Source organism: Lissotriton vulgaris, chromosome 6, assembly GCF_964263255.1.
Source record: "Lissotriton vulgaris chromosome 6, aLisVul1.2, whole genome shotgun sequence".
Lineage (NCBI taxonomy): Eukaryota > Metazoa > Chordata > Amphibia > Caudata > Salamandridae > Lissotriton > Lissotriton vulgaris.
Genome location: NC_141694.1, coordinates 645,327,487 through 645,345,640, shown reverse-complemented (window position 1 = coordinate 645,345,640; position 18,154 = coordinate 645,327,487). Strand labels below are relative to the sequence as shown.

Sequence of the window (18,154 nt, the reverse complement as noted above, 5' to 3'; positions counted from 1 at the left end):
CAAAATTAAACGCTACAGAGAGTTCTGAATGTAGGAAATGTGAGGTCAGCATTACAGGCTAACCATGGTTTATCTTGATTTTTGTGTATACAATTACATTCAGACATGCAAAATGAGAGTAAACATTTTAAATCTACAACACCCACAGTGACAGCCTATCTTTTGACTTCTGGAATTACTTAATCCTAACGCATTTTGATGACAATTTTTAAAAACAAACGTTTTGCTGTGCACCCATCGTATTGATGTGCACTCATTTTTTATGTATTCTTTTACTGCGTACAATGTAATGCATTTTATGAATCTATAACTTCAAAATTAATATTTTTTGTTTGATTGCAGAAAATCCCCATATTTAGTAGGCAAGAAGTCTTAGTGACTAACTTGGTAACTCCTGACATACATTGTGATACACAGCTTAAGAGTTTGCATTCTGGCAAGACCAACTCAGCCTTAATCCTGAAGGCATTGATATACTGAGTTTCATTAAACTTTGCAATAGTAACGACTGATGTTTACAGATTTAACTGAGAAAAAAGAAGCAACATAAAAGTCATTAATCTAAATGATCAACTTGAAACAGAAAAACAAAAAAAAGGCAATTCATTACAAGTACATTATGAAAATACCAAATCTTTACAATGTAAACTAAATGAAAATGTCATGACATATTAAAGAACAAACACAGAACAGCAAGTGGAGGTAATATGTAAACAAGTTTATTTACAATGAAAAGCTGTAACCACCCACCATTGTGCACAGCCCACATGATGCGGAAAGCAGGACCACCAATCTCATCAAAGGGTTTTCTTCGGGTTATCACCTCCCAAAGAATAATTCCCCAGCTAAACACGTCACACTTTTCGCTGTAGTTGCTGCCTAAATAAAACAGAAAAAGCATCAAAATGATTACTAGAAAGAAATGAAGCAACTTGTATACGAAAGTTCAAAACCAAAACCCACATTGTATAAACTGCACTCAGTGAATTTACTCAGTTACAAAAATATGTTGCATCACAGAGTATCTTATGTACAAAACCTGTTGAGCTGCAAACCCTCAGATTCCCAAATCCTATGAGTCTGTGACGGGGCACAAAAGCAGTGGTCCCCTACTATTTATGAGTCAAAAAGGTACATTTCAATAGCTTTTGACTACAAATGCGGTTGCAAACCATTGTTCAGTCAATGATCAGAGTTGTAGAAATAACAGATTTACAAAGGGGTACTTCACTCAGTGTGAACTGTGCTGTGAGTACTTGGGTTGGAGGGGGTGGTGTATGGTGCAGCAAACATTGGTAAACATTCTAATTCCTTCTCCCCCGGATGTTTTCTCAAAAAGAGATTTTATTTTAAATCCGCTTCTGTCCCTTTAATGGACAAGGAGCCACATGTATGAAGTTCTTCTGAGTTCGCAAGCAGGCCGATTAGCACAATTAGCCTGTTGGCGAACGCAAAAAAATACTTTTCCAATGTACCAACCTTCATTTTACGATTTGGTAACCTGTTAACGAATCGCAAAATGGGTATGCGATTTGATATTAGGAAGGGGCATATTTAGGGTGTCCCTTCCAAATACAGAATCGCAGCTGTATGAATGTATGTTTTGCGGCCAAATACCGGTCGCAAAACATTCGCAGTTTATGGTCAGATTAAAACGAATGGTAACCCATTCGCAAATTAGAAATGGGAAGAGGGTCCCAAGGGAGCCTTCCCCTTTGTGAATGGTAGCGAAAACTTTTAAGAGCAGGCAGCAGTCCCATGGACCATTGCCTGCTCTTAAAAAATGAAAAGAAAACCTTTTATTTTATCCTTTTAAATGCAACTCGTTTTCCTTTAAGGAATATGGGCTGCATTTAAAAGTAAATTATTGCTTTATTTAAAAGCAATCACGGACATGGTGGTCTGCTGACCCCAGCAGGCCAAAATCCCCTTGATTTTAGCGATTCCTAAAGGGTCACAAATTGAGCCCTACCTCTTTACTATTCATGAGATAGGCGGATTTGCACCCCCATAGGAATCACTAAATGAAACTCATGGAGTTTCATAGATTAGGAATAGCGATTTCCTAATTGTGAGTTACAGAAAATCGCAATTAGGTAATCGGTATTCCTAATATTGATACATGTAGCCCAGGTTTCTTTTATTTTTATTGAATCTTTTTGTTTGGGAAGGCAACTGCAGAGACTAAGGTCTGCTGTGACTTGCACGGCTAGAGGGCCACTCATATTAACCAGCCTAACTAATAATCAATGAAAAGGTCATTTTGAAACCACGAGTTTGGATTTCTGCATTCTGACCATCAATTGTGAGTCTTTTGCTTTCTCGCCTTAAGTTCGCCAGGTATGCCCAGACGTTGGCCCTGGGCTCACTGTGCCACAGGAATCCGATATCCTGGCTAAAGAGGGGTGAAACCCCGAAACCGGTCCTAGGATGCTTGTTTCTGGTCCAGGGAGGGCCTGGCTTGGCAGTTCGGGCTGGACTGTTCCCATGAGGCACAGGGTCAAGACTGATTTGCATATGGCCAGGTCTAAACTGGGGTGGCATGGTGAGCAAAAGAATGATGGATTTAACCCAGATCTCTTGACTGGGGGTGAATGTTTTGATTTGTTCTGCATTCCGTCCATCAATTGTGTGTCTTTTGCTTTCTGGCCCTAAGTGCACAAGGTATGCCCAGACGTGAGTCCTGGGCTCACTGTGCCACTGGAATCAAGCTATCCTGGCTGAAGAGGGGTGAAACCCGGAAACCGGTCCTAGGATGCTGCTTTCCGGTCCAGGGAGGACCAGGCTTGGCAGTTCCGGCTGGACTGTTCCCATGAGGCACAGGGTCAAGACTGATTTGCATATGGCCAGGTCTAAACTAGGGGGCATGGTGAGCAAAAGAATGATTGATTTAACCCAGATCTCTTGACTGGGGGTGAATATTTTGATTTGTTCTGCATTCCGTCCATCAATTGTGTGTCTTTTGCTACCTCATTACTATTCATGAGGTAGGCGGATTTGTGCCGCCCTAGGAAACACTAAATGAAACTCATGGAGTTTCATAGATTAGGAATAGCGATTTCCTAATTGTGAAACTCACAATTAGGTAATCGCTATTCCTAATATTGATACATGTGGCTCAGGTTTTTTTTTTATTTAAGCTTTTTGGTTGAGAAGGCAACTGCAGATACTGAGGTCTGCTGTGACTTGCACGGCTAGAGGGCCACTCATTTTAACCAGCCTAACTAATAATCAATAATCAGGTCGTTTTGAAACCCCATGAGATTGGACAATTTGCAGTAGGACCATTTAGTACATAAATTGCATCCCCATTTAAAAGCAGTTTGGTTTGCACAACCCTGGTTTGCAAACGGGTATCATACATCAGGCCCAACATAAAGAGTTCTTTCAAAAATATATCAATGCACATGAACTTCAACTGAAGTCTGTCGGTGAGTGCGTTTCATACATGCTATGTTCATCAGCAGCTGCAATATGTACGCTTCATCTATATTAACAAGCCTCTTTCCCATCCTCCCTTTGGGGGCTAACACTTCGGATACATTGCCACACCACCTGACATTAGAACTCTTGTTGATTAGCTTTACTATACAAGACAGTAAGGCTGGTGTCACATGAATGTATAAACCCACGTACAGCAACAAAACCAGTGCTAAAGAAAAATGTTCTGTATCTAAATTCTGTTGACCTGACAAGTACTTGCACGGTTTGCACACATTAGCAATTAGTAAAATACAGGGGAAATATTTTAGTGAAAGGCTGTTTGCTAGAGTACGTCTACATGGCAGCAGCAACACTGTTCATATCGGCAGAGTCTAAACAGTAGTGCCTTTAAAAGGAATAGGAAAATCATCTTAATGGATACCCAGATAATTCTTTCAACTGAAGCAGCAGAAAACAATTTGCCTCTTGTGGAATGGGATTTGGAGCAGTCACAAAGCTTAACTTGCATCAACTGATTAAACAGATCGTTCTAATTGCACATAGAACATTTCAGCTGAAACCTGTTCTGTATAGCAGTTTTATGACTATGAAACATCAGAGGCACATGTTCTTAGAAAACAAGCAACAAAGGCAAGAGGCTTTTGTATGGTGAAACTATGTTAATAAGCTTCACTAAAACATAAAATATACGTACAACATGGGTAGCAATAGTCCAAGACTGGTATAACACCAGCATGAGCTGTACACTGGGGAGGTTACGGAAGGTGGGGTTATAATATGATAGTCACAATATCCACCCCATCACCAAGGATGATTAGAGTTGGGTCAACGTTTCTATCTCCACTGTGTCACTTTATGCTAGCAATACTTAATTTGTGTTAAATGGAAAAATTCTTTAAACCCCAGTGTATTGTGCATATTAAAATGTGTTCAATGGACTGCACATGGTATTTTGTTTAGTATCTGTATGAGATTTGAGCCACTTATTCCTCATTTGTATACTTTTCTGTACTTGAGTCTTGCAAAGGTGCCAAATTGCCAAACTAAGGTGGCTGTCAGTGATGGTAGCTTGATTTTTGTTTTAAAATGAAAAAATATAACCATAGATAAGAATTGTCTTTTCACCACATCTTTATCTTCAACACACATCATGGATCCCTTTAAGGGTTTAGCTTATCAACATCTGGAATGAGTGAATCATGGGAGTACGTGGTTTGTTGGTGTGCGAACACAAGGGGTTTGGCAAAGGACTTATGACATTAGAGCAAGACTGTTTTCTGGAACTTATGATTAATATGCGTAAAAAAAAAGGTCCCCCTAACACCGCCTATATCAACTTTTATGCTATGTACCCAGCTCGATTACGGTGGAGAATTTTATAACTTTGGGTGGGATCTTGTTCTCCTACTGTCATTCAAGTTGCTTGCAAGTCAAATACTATGAACGTCAGAGAAGTCATGTCGGGTCAGCTGGATGAGAATTTTGTAGGCTTGAAGGGAGTGACTCAAAGATGCGTTCAGTCCTCCAAGTTGCTTAATTTGGATATGAAAAAGCGCAGAGTTGTCATTTAAAAGGCAGCAGAGGAAGACCTTTGCTGGTTAATGCGTTCTTTCCACTTGTCAGACAGCTCCCTTGACAAAAACCTTCAACTGCAGTAAAAGAATGAAATGTAATCACCCTGTTCAAGGCTAAGATAAGCAGCACTTAGTAAAAAGAAAAACTAAAATTTGACCTCTGTCCTTGAACAGACAGCAGCAAATGTGTCAAGATCAAAATAAGATTTAAACAACCTTTATTGCTCATTCACTTTCTGTATGAACAGAACACCTGTACCTTGCCAGCTTAAATTCACTCGCCAGAACAAATCAGTGGGTCCTAAAAATAGCTCGACCTGATAAAATCTGACACGCCTTAACGAGTGGGCGAGTAGATTTTTCTTACCCTGACGCCAGCATTTGAAAATATTAATCTTAGTAGCCTATCTGCACACCACATTGGTCAAACTGTGTTTGCATTTCTATAAAATGCAAAAAGAACAACTGATGGACAGAATGCAGATCAATGTCATACATTCACCCCAGTACAGAGATCTGTGCCTAAATCCATCATTCTTTTGCTCACCATGCCATTCCAGTTTGGACCCAGCCATATGCAAATCAGTCTTGAACCTGCGCCCAATGGGAACAGTCGAGCCCGAACTGCTAGACCAGGACCTCCCTGGACTGGAAACAAGCATCCTAGGACTGGTTTCGGGCTTTCAGTCCTCATCAGCCAGGATAGCTTCCAAAGTTGGGATCTTTTTAGATGAGACCATACTAAACGATACAGGAGGTGGGAGGGTGGTCATCAATCTGCAGTTAGATTGAGTATCCACCACAAAGAGCTTTACCAAAGGTAGGTAACTTGTTCTTCTGATGTATACTTCTAATTGCAGAGTACTCAACTTGTGAAGATATACTAAAGCAGTATCTCCCAAGGTGGTGGGTCTGTGGAATAATTGCTCAGGTAATAGTGCTTTGCAAACAAGATTACCGTAGTAGTCAAATATCCATTCCGGATGGGACCCCTTATCCTGCAGGGGGTCGAAATGTTATCAACAGTATCAAACAAACCTTGCAACTCAATCCTTTGAACTTTGAAGGGTTGTATAGAGATTTACGTGCAAACAATCTTGAGGTTGTTTGCGTTGATTTTGGAAACCTTCCTTTTTTAAGTTTAGTCAAATACTTTACATTATTGTTTTCATAACAATTCTTTTATATAATCCTGGGTTCTGTTTTTTGAGGGACACTTTGTAATCTGTATATGTGCATATACTAAATAATATCAATTATGTATCTATGTCGGGCATTATTATGTATGTTTGATCTCAGAGTGGAGCTCTCCTTCACCAAGTCCTACTACTTTTCATTCATGCGATTATGCTCTTATTCATTCAAGTATACAGATATTTTTCCAATAAGGAGCAAGGTTGTATGTAAAATTATTTAAAGCCCCCGTTTTTGTTGAGTAGGGTTGCCTGTGTGCTGAGATAATAAATATCCAGGAAGGGCACTCTGTGTGCCGATGCAGTAGTAGGGGCCTTGACTCTGGTGGAGGGTGCCCGCAAACCTTCTGGAGACGGCTTCTTACCCAGTGCGTAGAAGACCTTGCTGCAGAGAAAGATCCATTGAGTGATGGCCCTGTACCACCTTGCTCTTCTTTGACCCGGAGGACAGATGCTCAGGCCCAGAAGTTCTGGGTACGACACTCTCCTGGCCAAATCCAGCACCAGAAGGATGAATTGGGCTCGGTTGTTCCTGACCTACTTCAGAACTCTGGGCAAGAGAGGTAGTGACGGGAAGGCACACAGACGTCCCATGCTCTACCCTACAGGAAATGAGTCTCCAAGGTAACAGGAGGGGCCCGCTGCTGGTTCATTTGTGGTACAGTAGCCACCACTGTAGATCCTTTGCAGTGTCTTCAGACACCTGGATGGAATCAGACAGGTTCCCTGGGTGCTGGATCCAATGTGATTTCTGGTCCCACTGCAACACTACCACATGCCATCTGTCATGATCAGTGAGCTAGATGGCCCAGAAGCCTCAGAGCTATCATCACTGAGACCTAGGTTTAAACATTGGGATCATTGTCCAAATGCCCTGGAGGAAAAGCTCAAATGCGCATCATATCCAGGTTGGGTCTGATATATAAGAGTCTCTACAAAGTAGTCAGGTGCGACTTTGACAGGTTGTTTGAGAATCCCAGAGATGTCTGCCATCGCATAGAGAACGTTCAAAACTGCCTGTGCCAAGCCATCCTTAAACAGCCAGTCGTCAAGGTAGAAGGCTGGTAACCCAGACCTCAAATGGTCAGCAACCACAATTGTTATCCTCATGAACACTTGAGGGCTAATGGTGAGGGATTAGAGCAAACAGGAAGTGTACATGATCCACCGTGGACCATAGATACCACCTGTGGCCCTGCAGAACAGGGATGTGAAAATAAGCGCCCTGCAGGTCCAGGCTCCACAACTTGGGCATGAAGAACCTGGGTCAAAGTGAAAATCTTGAATATGTCTATGCGTAAGAAGGCATTGAGAGGTCGAAGGTCTAGAACAGAGGACTCTGTCTTTTGTTTAGCACAAGAAATGGGAATAGCAGTCGGTCCCTACTTCCAATGCTGGACTTCTTTATAGTACCTTTGGCCAAAGGAGCCTGCACTTCCTGGAACAAACAAGCAAGAGAATCTAAGACAGGTGATCCGCTGTAGGTTCTAAGACTAGGAGGGAGTCCAACAAATTTTAAGGGATCTGTATGCTGAAGAAGGCTTCTGAACCGGTTGAGCGATTGTGATAGACTGAAACATGTCAGTACAGCAGATCGGGTAATGGAGTTGTTGATTCTCATATATACCCATTTAGAGTGTTTTTAATCTTCCAAGTGGGACCCATAATAAAATATAGGCGGGTACCCACTTAGACAATTTTAACTTAATGTGTTTTCTGCACTGGGGATCCCTTGTTCGAAATAATTTTGTTCAAAAACAATATTGCTCCACCCTGAACGATGGCTTGCGCCAGGGTGTGTTAGCACCCCTATGATGAAGCATGGCACTATGTAGTGGGTGAGGGCAACTTTTAAAATCCTAAGGGTTTTCCTTGAGTGGGTTTCTTAGTGCTTTACCAATGTGGATTGCTTAGGTCAGGAATTAAGTGGGCCAATCGCTCCTTCTTTTCGGGTCTTTTTCTCGCTCTTTATGTTAGTCTGATTTCGTTTTTTTATTGGTGTCCTTCACGTTTTGTGAGTAATATAGATCCGCTGTAGGTGGCAGGTGTGGTGGGTCAAAAAGAAAAGGCTGAGTGTAGCCCCATTGGACAATCTGCAAGACCCATTTGTCAGATTAGTTCTTTTGACACCCAGGCAGGACATGGCTGATCCTACCCAGCTACGAGTGCCCTAAAGGGATTTTGCAGTTGCTATCAGAAATGCAGGACATTGGGAGGAACATTGTCCCTGATGGTCGGCCTGCTGTTTTACAGACCCACGGCCTGACCTCTAAGGGGCTGGGAAACATTGCACAGGCAGCGGGGGCTGGCACAATCAATACGACCATGGGAGCAGGTCCTGCATGGGATACTCGTTCATGCCCATTGCCACTGGAGAGATTGTGTTGTATTTGTATAGCGCGAACAGTAACCCGTAAGCATCCCGGCGCTTGTACTCCTACCACAAGGGAACCCCTCCTGGCTTTTCCTTGTGAGGTGTCCACTCCTGGGCATCCCATGGTGAAACCAGGCATCCCTTGTGCATCGGGGGCCGTTGTGGAGACTAAGCAAGCTATTGCCCAGAGTTGCAGCGTGGGGCCAATGCTTAGATTCAGCACTGAGGCGAGAATGTCCGGTCAGAGGAATTTAAGCCCGATCCCGCCGAGGAGGGAATCGAACCCTGGTCCCTGGCCAGCGTTCTGCATCAAGGTCTGCTGCTCTAACCATTGAGCCACACTTCTCCAGCAAGCCAATTCCTTGAAACTAGCAACCTGCACATTATGTCAACCGGTTCCTCGTAAAGCCTTACCTATTTGAGCATCAGCTCTGAAATCGCATTCAAGACAAGAGTGTCTTCTGAAAGTTTAGGCAAAACTCCATGTGACTGCTTTGCAGATCTGTGCAACTGAGATGCTGCTTAGTAATAAGGCAGTAAGCAGCGTGGTCTTTAATGGCATGAGCACTTGCCACATCAGGTAAGAATGCTAAAAAAAATATAAATAAACTAAGGAAAGTTATTTATCTTGAGATGGGTTGTTCAGGGCTCGACAAATGTACTCGCCCACTCGCAAATGCGAGTGAATTCTGTTCAGGTCGAGTCAGTTTCAAGGCCTACTTGACCGGCCTGGCGAGTGCTATCTGGTAGGTGCAGTAGCATGTGGAAGGCTCTAGGTGGCAGCATTGCGGTGCGGTGCGCGATGAAAGGCTTTAGGGGGCAGCGGAGTGCAGGTGGTGCGGTGCGCAGTGAAAGTCTTTAGGGGGCATCATGCACACACTGCCTATTGTTTGGAGGCCAGCGCCGTCAATCTTGTAGCGCGCGAAAGCGCTACCAATGACAGCCCTGGCCTGCCCCCGCGCTGTGCTGCTTAAAGTGCAGCAGTGACGTAGCACGCCACCACAAGCGCTCTCCTCGGTGGAGTCGGGACTCAGGGACAAAGTGCAGGGCGATTTGGCAGAGGTGAGTCAGTTTTAAATTTCTTTTCATTACACGAGGCTCCGTCAGTCATGTTTCACCTTCACAGGTCAGCCTCCGAGTCTACGTTTTCCTTTTTCAACAGCGTTTCAGGCTTAACCGTGTACTGTTACACATCGGTTTCTTTAAACTGCAGAGCTGGGAAAACTTATCATCATGGTGCCGCTGCAGCGTGGGCTGAGTTGATTCACTAATCTGATTCAAATTGCAAATGTATTCATGAGGACCGCTGTGAGTTATTGGATGCTTGGTTAGTGCCCTAGTTTGTCATTGCTCAATGGGTGTAATTTACGATATGTGTTTCCTGTCATCTTCATTGCTTGAATGATTTGGTAATCTGTATTTGTTATTAAGATGAAGACAGACACATACTGGTGACTCAAATCTTTTCTTCCTGCACCATTAAGGTGACCAACAACCTGTCCGCCACTTCTTTTCCTCTTGCCCAATGAAGTGTGCCACCTGCCTGCTGCTACTTTAGGACAGCCCGTAAATTTAGTTCAAAGTCCAAAGTCCGTTTTTTTGTTTAAATATTTTAAGAATGGCATTTGTCTCCTCGTTTCAGCACTTCCGGTTCGCATGACAGCCAATGCAAAAACTCTGAACATAAACCGGGAGTTGTCTGTAGTGTGACCTAGGATTGCTTTTAATGTCAGGACCTTGTCAAATTCTGGTTGGCTGAACAGAATTCATAAGTGCTTAATTTGGCTGGAGAGTCCGCAAGTGCCTGTGCTTTGCTTAAAACACTGTCTGCCCAACCTACTCTGCTGCTGGTGAAAGGGAACACAGAGCGGTACCAATAGAAACTGGAAGACATTTGCTTTAAGGACACAGGGCTGTATTAATGTTCATTTCTTACTTTAATTAATGCTCGTTTCTCTAAAATGTAATGATGGGAGTACTGACCTTCCAGAATAGCTAACTAAGCCGTTCAATGTGGACGGGGTGGGAACGGGTGCCGTCTCTGTGCTGCCATAAAGACCCATAACTACTGGACTCACTGGCAGCCAGGTTTGATGTCATCAGGGGTGGATGGATGCAAATGAGAATGTCTTTGCCAAGGATGTATTTACAACAAGGGGTGGTGAGGGACAGAGTCTCTGAATTAAACAGAATACTCTCACCCAGTCAAGAGATCAGGGCTAGATCCAACACCGTTTTTTAGCTCACTGCACCATCCCAGTTTCAGAACCTGGCTGTATGCAAATTAGTCTGTTCCTGTCCCAGTGCATGATGGGAACAGGGCAAACCAAACTACAAAAGCCAATTCTTACACTGGGAAGGAAACAAGCTACCGGGGACCGGTTTCTGGCATTTCAGCCGTCTTCGGCCCGGCTTGCTTGAATCCTGATGGTGCAATGAGCAAGGGACTCACATCTGAGTATACCCTTCCACGCTTAGGGTGGACAAAAATATTTACAACAAGGGGTGGTGAGGGACAGAGTCTCTGAATTAAACAGAATACTCTCACCCAGTCAAGAGATCAGGGCTAGATCCAACACCGTTTTTTAGCTCACTGCACCATCCCAGTTTCAGAACCTGGCTGTATGCAAATTAGTCTGTTCCTGTCCCAGTGCATGATGGGAACAGGGCAAACCAAACTACAAAAGCCAATTCTTACACTGGGAAGGAAACAAGCTACCGGGGACCGGTTTCTGGCATTTCAGCCGTCTTCGGCCCGGCTTGCTTGAATCCTGATGGTGCAATGAGCAAGGGACTCACATCTGAGTATACCCTTCCACGCTTAGGGTGGACAAAAATATTTACAACAAGGGGTGGTGAGGGACAGAGTCTCTGAATTAAACAGAATACTCTCACCCAGTCAAGAGATCAGGGCTAGATCCAACACCGTTTTTTAGCTCACTGCACCATCCCAGTTTCAGAACCTGGCTGTATGCAAATTAGTCTGTTCCTGTCCCAGTGCATGATGGGAACAGGGCAAACCAAACTACAAAAGCCAATTCTTACACTGGGAAGGAAACAAGCTACCGGGGACCGGTTTCTGGCATTTCAGCCGTCTTCGGCCCGGCTTGCTTGAATCCTGATGGTGCAATGAGCAAGGGACTCACATCTGAGTATACCCTTCCACGCTTAGGGTGGACAAAAATATTTACAACAAGGGGTGGTGAGGGACAGAGTCTCTGAATTAAACAGAATACTCTCACCCAGTCAAGAGATCAGGGCTAGATCCAACACCGTTTTTTAGCTCACTGCACCATCCCAGTTTCAGAACCTGGCTGTATGCAAATTAGTCTGTTCCTGTCCCAGTGCATGATGGGAACAGGGCAAACCAAACTACAAAAGCCAATTCTTACACTGGGAAGGAAACAAGCTACCGGGGACCGGTTTCTGGCATTTCAGCCGTCTTCGGCCCGGCTTGCTTGAATCCTGATGGTGCAATGAGCAAGGGACTCACATCTGAGTATACCCTTCCACGCTTAGGGTGGACAAAAATATTTACAACAAGGGGTGGTGAGGGACAGAGTCTCTGAATTAAACAGAATACTCTCACCCAGTCAAGAGATCAGGGCTAGATCCAACACTGTTTTTTAGCTCACTGCACCATCCCAGTTTCAGAACCTGGCTGTATGCAAATTAGTCTGTTCCTGTCCCAGTGCATGATGGGAACAGGGCAAACCAAACTACAAAAGCCAATTCTTACACTGGGAAGGAAACAAGCTACCGGGGACCGGTTTCTGGCATTTCAGCCGTCTTCGGCCCGGCTTGCTTGAATCCTGATGGTGCAATGAGCAAGGGACTCACATCTGAGTATACCCTTCCACGCTTAGGGTGGACAAAAATATTTACAACAAGGGGTGGTGAGGGACAGAGTCTCTGAATTAAACAGAATACTCTCACCCAGTCAAGAGATCAGGGCTAGATCCAACACCGTTTTTTAGCTCACTGCACCATCCCAGTTTCAGAACCTGGCTGTATGCAAATTAGTCTGTTCCTGTCCCAGTGCATGATGGGAACAGGGCAAACCAAACTACAAAAGCCAATTCTTACACTGGGAAGGAAACAAGCTACCGGGGACCGGTTTCTGGCATTTCAGCCGTCTTCGGCCCGGCTTGCTTGAATCCTGATGGTGCAATGAGCAAGGGACTCACATCTGAGTATACCCTTCCACGCTTAGGGTGGACAAAAATATTTACAACAAGGGGTGGTGAGGGACAGAGTCTCTGAATTAAACAGAATACTCTCACCCAGTCAAGAGATCAGGGCTAGATCCAACACCGTTTTTTAGCTCACTGCACCATCCCAGTTTCAGAACCTGGCTGTATGCAAATTAGTCTGTTCCTGTCCCAGTGCATGATGGGAACAGGGCAAACCAAACTACAAAAGCCAATTCTTACACTGAATCGTTTTTGGCCACTATAGGTGTGGCAGGGTATACTCAGACATGAGTCCCTTTCTCACTGCTCCATCAGGATTCAAGCAAGCCGGGCCGAAGAAGGCTGAAATGCCAGAAACCGGTCCCCGGTAGCTTGTCTCCTTTCTGGTGAAGAATTGGCTTGGTAGTTTAGTCTGCCCTGTTCCCATGATGCACTGGGCCAGGGACAGACTGATTTGCATATAGCCAGGTTCTGAGCTGGGATGGGGCAGTGAGATAAATAACGGTGATGGATCAAGCCCTGATCTTTGGACTGGGTAGGAGTGGTCTGTTTAACTCAGACACTCTGTTCATCACCACCCCCTTTTTGTTAATCGTTTTTGGCCACTATAGGTGTGGCAGGGTATACTCAGACATGAGTCCCTTTCTCACTGCTCCATCAGGATTCAAGCAAGCCGGGCCGAAGAAGGCTGAAATGCCAGAAACCGGTCCCCGGTAGCTTGTCTCCTTTCTGGTGAAGAATTGGCTTGGTAGTTTAGTCTGCCCTGTTCCCATGATGCACTGGGCCAGGGACAGACTGATTTGCATATAGCCAGGTTCTGAGCTGGGATGGGGCAGTGAGATAAATAACGGTGATGGATCAAGCCCTGATCTTTGGACTGGGTAGGAGTGGTCTGTTTAACTCAGACACTCTGTTCATCACCACCCCCTTTTTGTAAATCGTTTTTGGCCACTATAGGTGTGGCAGGGTATACTCAGACATGAGTCCCTTTCTCACTGCTCCATCAGGATTCAAGCAAGCCGGGCCGAAGAAGGCTGAAATGCCAGAAACCGGTCCCCGGTAGCTTGTCTCCTTTCTGGTGAAGAATTGGCTTGGTAGTTTAGTCTGCCCTGTTCCCATGATGCACTGGGCCAGGGACAGACTGATTTGCATATAGCCAGGTTCTGAGCTGGGATGGGGCAGTGAGATAAATAACGGTGATGGATCAAGCCCTGATCTTTGGACTGGGTAGGAGTGGTCTGTTTAACTCAGACACTCTGTTCATCACCACCCCCTTTTTGTAAATCGTTTGCCAAGGATGTGGCACACAGAGGGTTAAGTCTGGTTATTTTCGCTGGCCCTGTCCTTGCTGTATTCCTGTCCAGAGCAGAGGGTTTCGGAGGAGAGAGAGAGATTGCTGCCCAGTGCCTGGATACTCTTGGGTATAAGGCACTAAACAAGTAGTAATAGTCCAGTAACCAAGTTCACAGTGGCACTTCCTGTGAAGATCTGGACCACGTGTTGTAGCTTAGTCACCAGTTCATCCTGCCTGCTAAACTCAAAGTGTAATACAGTGCATCGGTTTGTATTTTATGCAAACAGCTCAGTGGGCTACTGCTTTTGCTGTAGAGAGAGCCTTGTGTAACCTCCAATTTTAATTTAGCCTACGAGTCCCCCATCAAGAAGGTTCATGGGCGGGGGACAGCAAGGCCGAACTAGTCAGAACCTTACTGTTTTTTTCTCGGTCTTTGGTTGGTTGCTAGGATTGCTAAAAACTGCTTCTTTGGGTAGTAATAAAGATTAGGTGCTGTAAAGCATTTGCATGTAATTAGGTCTCGCATTTAAGCAAGTTTAAGCTATTGGCATTGTAAACGACACTGCCTTTTATATTTTAAAAACAAAAATAAAAGGCACCATTGTTATTTGCAATGTCAATTATAGCTCTAACGCGCGTTAATGCGAGACCTATTGCATTGCAAATGCTTATAGTTTTCTTTCCTCTTATCCTGGCGCTTTTTCTGCTAAGATCTATAGAACTCCACCACTGGGGGTACAGATCTCCGGGGAGAAAAAATAGGACAGTTGAATGAGGTGTTATTCTGTGGTAGCTCTAGGGGTGAGGTGTAGGGAGACACATATTTGCTTATTCTAGTCTGCCCATCACAGCAAGATTTAATCTAAGTGATTGTGGTGACTGTCTCCTTCAACTATTTTGCTTTTATCACATTGCTAGTGTTCTTTTGTGACCGGCCAGTTCGAGAATGTCTGTTTGGCATTGTGTTGAGAGTTGCATTCGCTTTTGGTGTGGGACCTTTGTGTACCTGCATATTCAGTTGGTAATATTGCTTGGTGTGCCAAGCCCTAGCGGTGTGTGTTTTTGTGTGTGTGCGTATGTATTCGCACACTTGTGCACACATTCTTCCTACTGCTGATGCAGGGTAGTGTTTGCCTTTCTCCCTCCAAGGTTGATAACAGTCATGGGTACCAGTGATTTGTGTGATGATCCAAGAAGTGATTTGTGTTTTGTGCGATGCAACTACTTACAGTAATTTATTACGCTGCACTGAATTTTTTCCTATGGTCTTAATAAGATTCAATATATTTTATTGTGCATTGTGAGTTGAAAATGAATGTCCATGTTGTAATGAATCTGTAAAGCGTTATGTGCAAATTTGTTTACAGGTCAGACTGTCTGTGCTGTGCCCATATAAACTCACTGTTTAAAAGGTTTGCTTGCCTTTTCCCAGATGAAGCGCAATGAGGAGAGTTTGATTTGGCTGTGTTGCACCGTAGGTTGCACTTTTATAAACGTCCGAACTTCTGTCAGCTATTATCTGAAGGTAATGGAAATTAAATGTCTTCCCAGAGTTTATACTGCTGCAAGTTGCATTAGAACAGGTTTACTATGTTGTGCAGTTTATTTGTATGTTTCCTCACCTTCATTGCTTGATTTTGCTTGCAAGACAGTGTGACCATCACCTAAGGTACGGATTGTGCAGATTGTGTGACCACTTGACTAATTACCACCCAGTTTCCCCTCAAAAAGTAGTTTAGGCCCAGAGTTAGGCTTTGGGAGGGGGAAGCGTCAGGCAGACCTTTTAGTTTTACTGACCAGGTATAAGCCTCCCCCATATTAGAAACAACTCAAGAGCAGACTAGTCTCAATAGTGAGTTATTTCAGAAGCTGCACTGGTGTTGCACATCGTTCAGTACCATTAGAGCGCATTTCCAAATTGGGGTCAGCTTTTGTGCGAACCTGAGAGTGCCAGACACTGAGTTACAGATCTGATGCAGTTACAAATTTATATTGGAACCATCATATATTTTATTAATTATTGAAAGCAAATATTGTTATAAGCCAGTATTGTAGTTGTTTGTACAAACTTCATCGTAAATTTTTAAATTAGTTACAGTGAGTTGTTGTTTTTGATTCTAGCTCAAAGCGGACAGAAGCAGTGAGTCAGTGCTGGCTAACTAGTGAGGACAAGGCAGACAACAGGCAGAGAGTGCAGCTGCAATGGCAGACATCAGGCTGTGGTTGGCCGGAAAAACCACTGGAGCTAAAACTCCAATGAATAATGCAGGAGAGAGTTCAGCAGTTGGAAAAAGGAGATTAGAAGAAATCCACCAAAAGCAAAGGGAGTATGATAAAAAAAAAAGACAGAGTTGTACAACAGAAATGGCTTGAAGATTTCAAGTGGGCAGTGATTGAAGAACAGGAAAGTAATGGAGCTGCTGCTGACCTAGTTGAGCCCAGTTTTAAAAAAATCTCAAGTTTTGTATTGTGGAGTTTGCAGGAAATTTCCTCATCTTGCAGATACTAAGTCTTCCCTATATGTTGGTGTGACAGAAAAATTCAAAAGGGAGACGTTGGAATGGCACCACAAGAGCAAATTGCATGAAAAATGCATATTACATGAAGCTGCAATTCAAAAGCCACAGGAGACCTGCATAGCCAAATCGATCACATAAATGCATGAAAAAAATATCCGGCACTTAAACATTTTATTTAATACAGCCTATTATATTGCAAAACAAGGTGAGGCTTTTATTAAGTTTCCAAAACTCTGCTCACTGCAGAAAAAGAACAATCCTGAGTGGAATTTCGAAAATTATATGACTGATCATGCATGCCGTAACTTTGTAATAGCAATTTCCGAGACCCTAAAAATGTCAATTCAATCCCAAATAGAAAATGCTAGGTTCATCAGTGTTCTGTCAGATGGGTCAACTGACAAAGGAATTCAGGAACAGGAACTTATTTATGTACGATTCGTCTGTGAAGGCACCCTTGTTACCCATCTGTGTGACATAGTCAGCATGAAAAACTCCACTGCGTCCGGAGTGAAAAATGCTATTATGGTTGGCCTGGAAAGCATGGGCATATCTCTGGATATTCTGAGCCAGAAATGCATTGGTCTGAATACAGATGGAGCTGCTGTGAACCTCGGGACTAAATCTGGTGCTGTGAAGCAGCTACTGGACGAAGTCTCCAAGCATCAAGGATGGGACAATTGCAATCACATTGCAGTTGTGCACTGTGTAGCTCACAACCTAGAGCTTGCTGTGTGTGATGTTAAAAAAAAGAGTTCATACATATCCAAATTTGAAGAGGTGCTCAAAGGATGTTTCAAACTATATTATTATTCACCTAAGCGGAGAAGGGAACTTAAAGAGATAGCTGATAATCTGGAAGAGCAGTTACAACATTTTGGTGGCTTGCAGCAAATCAGATGGGTAGCAAGTCAGCACAGGGCAGTAACAGCGCTTAAGACAAACTGGGAAGCTACAGTACTTCATCTTGAGCACCTTGCTACTGGTACTGATGAATATTCAAACAAAGCCAAAGGATTGCTTCATGACATGAAATCGGAGAAGTTTCTTTATTTCTTGCACTTCATGATAGACTTCACAGAGCTGCTTCAGCAAGTGTCTAAGGCATTTCAACAAGAAGATACTCTTATTTCTGAAGTTGCAAGAAGAATCGATGTGCTTCAACAGAAGCTAATACTGCTGAAAACAAAGCCAGGAAAAGCACTAACACAATTTCAATTGCTTTTTAAAGATGGAAATTTCGCAGGGGTCCCGTTACTAACACAGGCAAAGCCTGCTAGAAAAGGCAGCTCTAATGAAACTAGTGTCAAGGAAGACACTATTGAGTTAATAGAGAATGCTCTTTCATTTATGAGTGACCGCTTTCTGAAGCACATCTCAGGCAAGCCGCATTCTTTGTTTAACATTTTTGATTTTACTTTGTGGCCAGACTCTGTTGAAAAGATTAGAGTTTTTGGGGATCAAGAATTTGAGGACCTTGTACAGTACTACAAAAAGGTACTTACTGATGAAGAAATTCAGTCTGCCCCTGGAGAGTGGCTAGATTTTAAACTGTACGTCTTT

General features: G+C 43.6%; 1 protein-coding gene across 4 annotated transcripts in view; it reads right to left on the bottom strand.

Moving 5' to 3' along the window:
• The window catches only part of MAP3K7 (mitogen-activated protein kinase kinase kinase 7), a 319,714-nt gene that overhangs the window by 184,363 nt on the left and 117,197 nt on the right, over positions 1-18,154 (bottom strand). For all 4 annotated transcript variants that reach the window (XM_086926641.1, XM_086926642.1, XM_086926644.1 and 1 more), the window contains exon 7: positions 751-879. In XM_086926641.1, the coding sequence (XP_086782767.1) occupies positions 751-879 (129 nt within the window). The remainder of the gene's footprint in view (positions 1-750; positions 880-18,154) is intronic.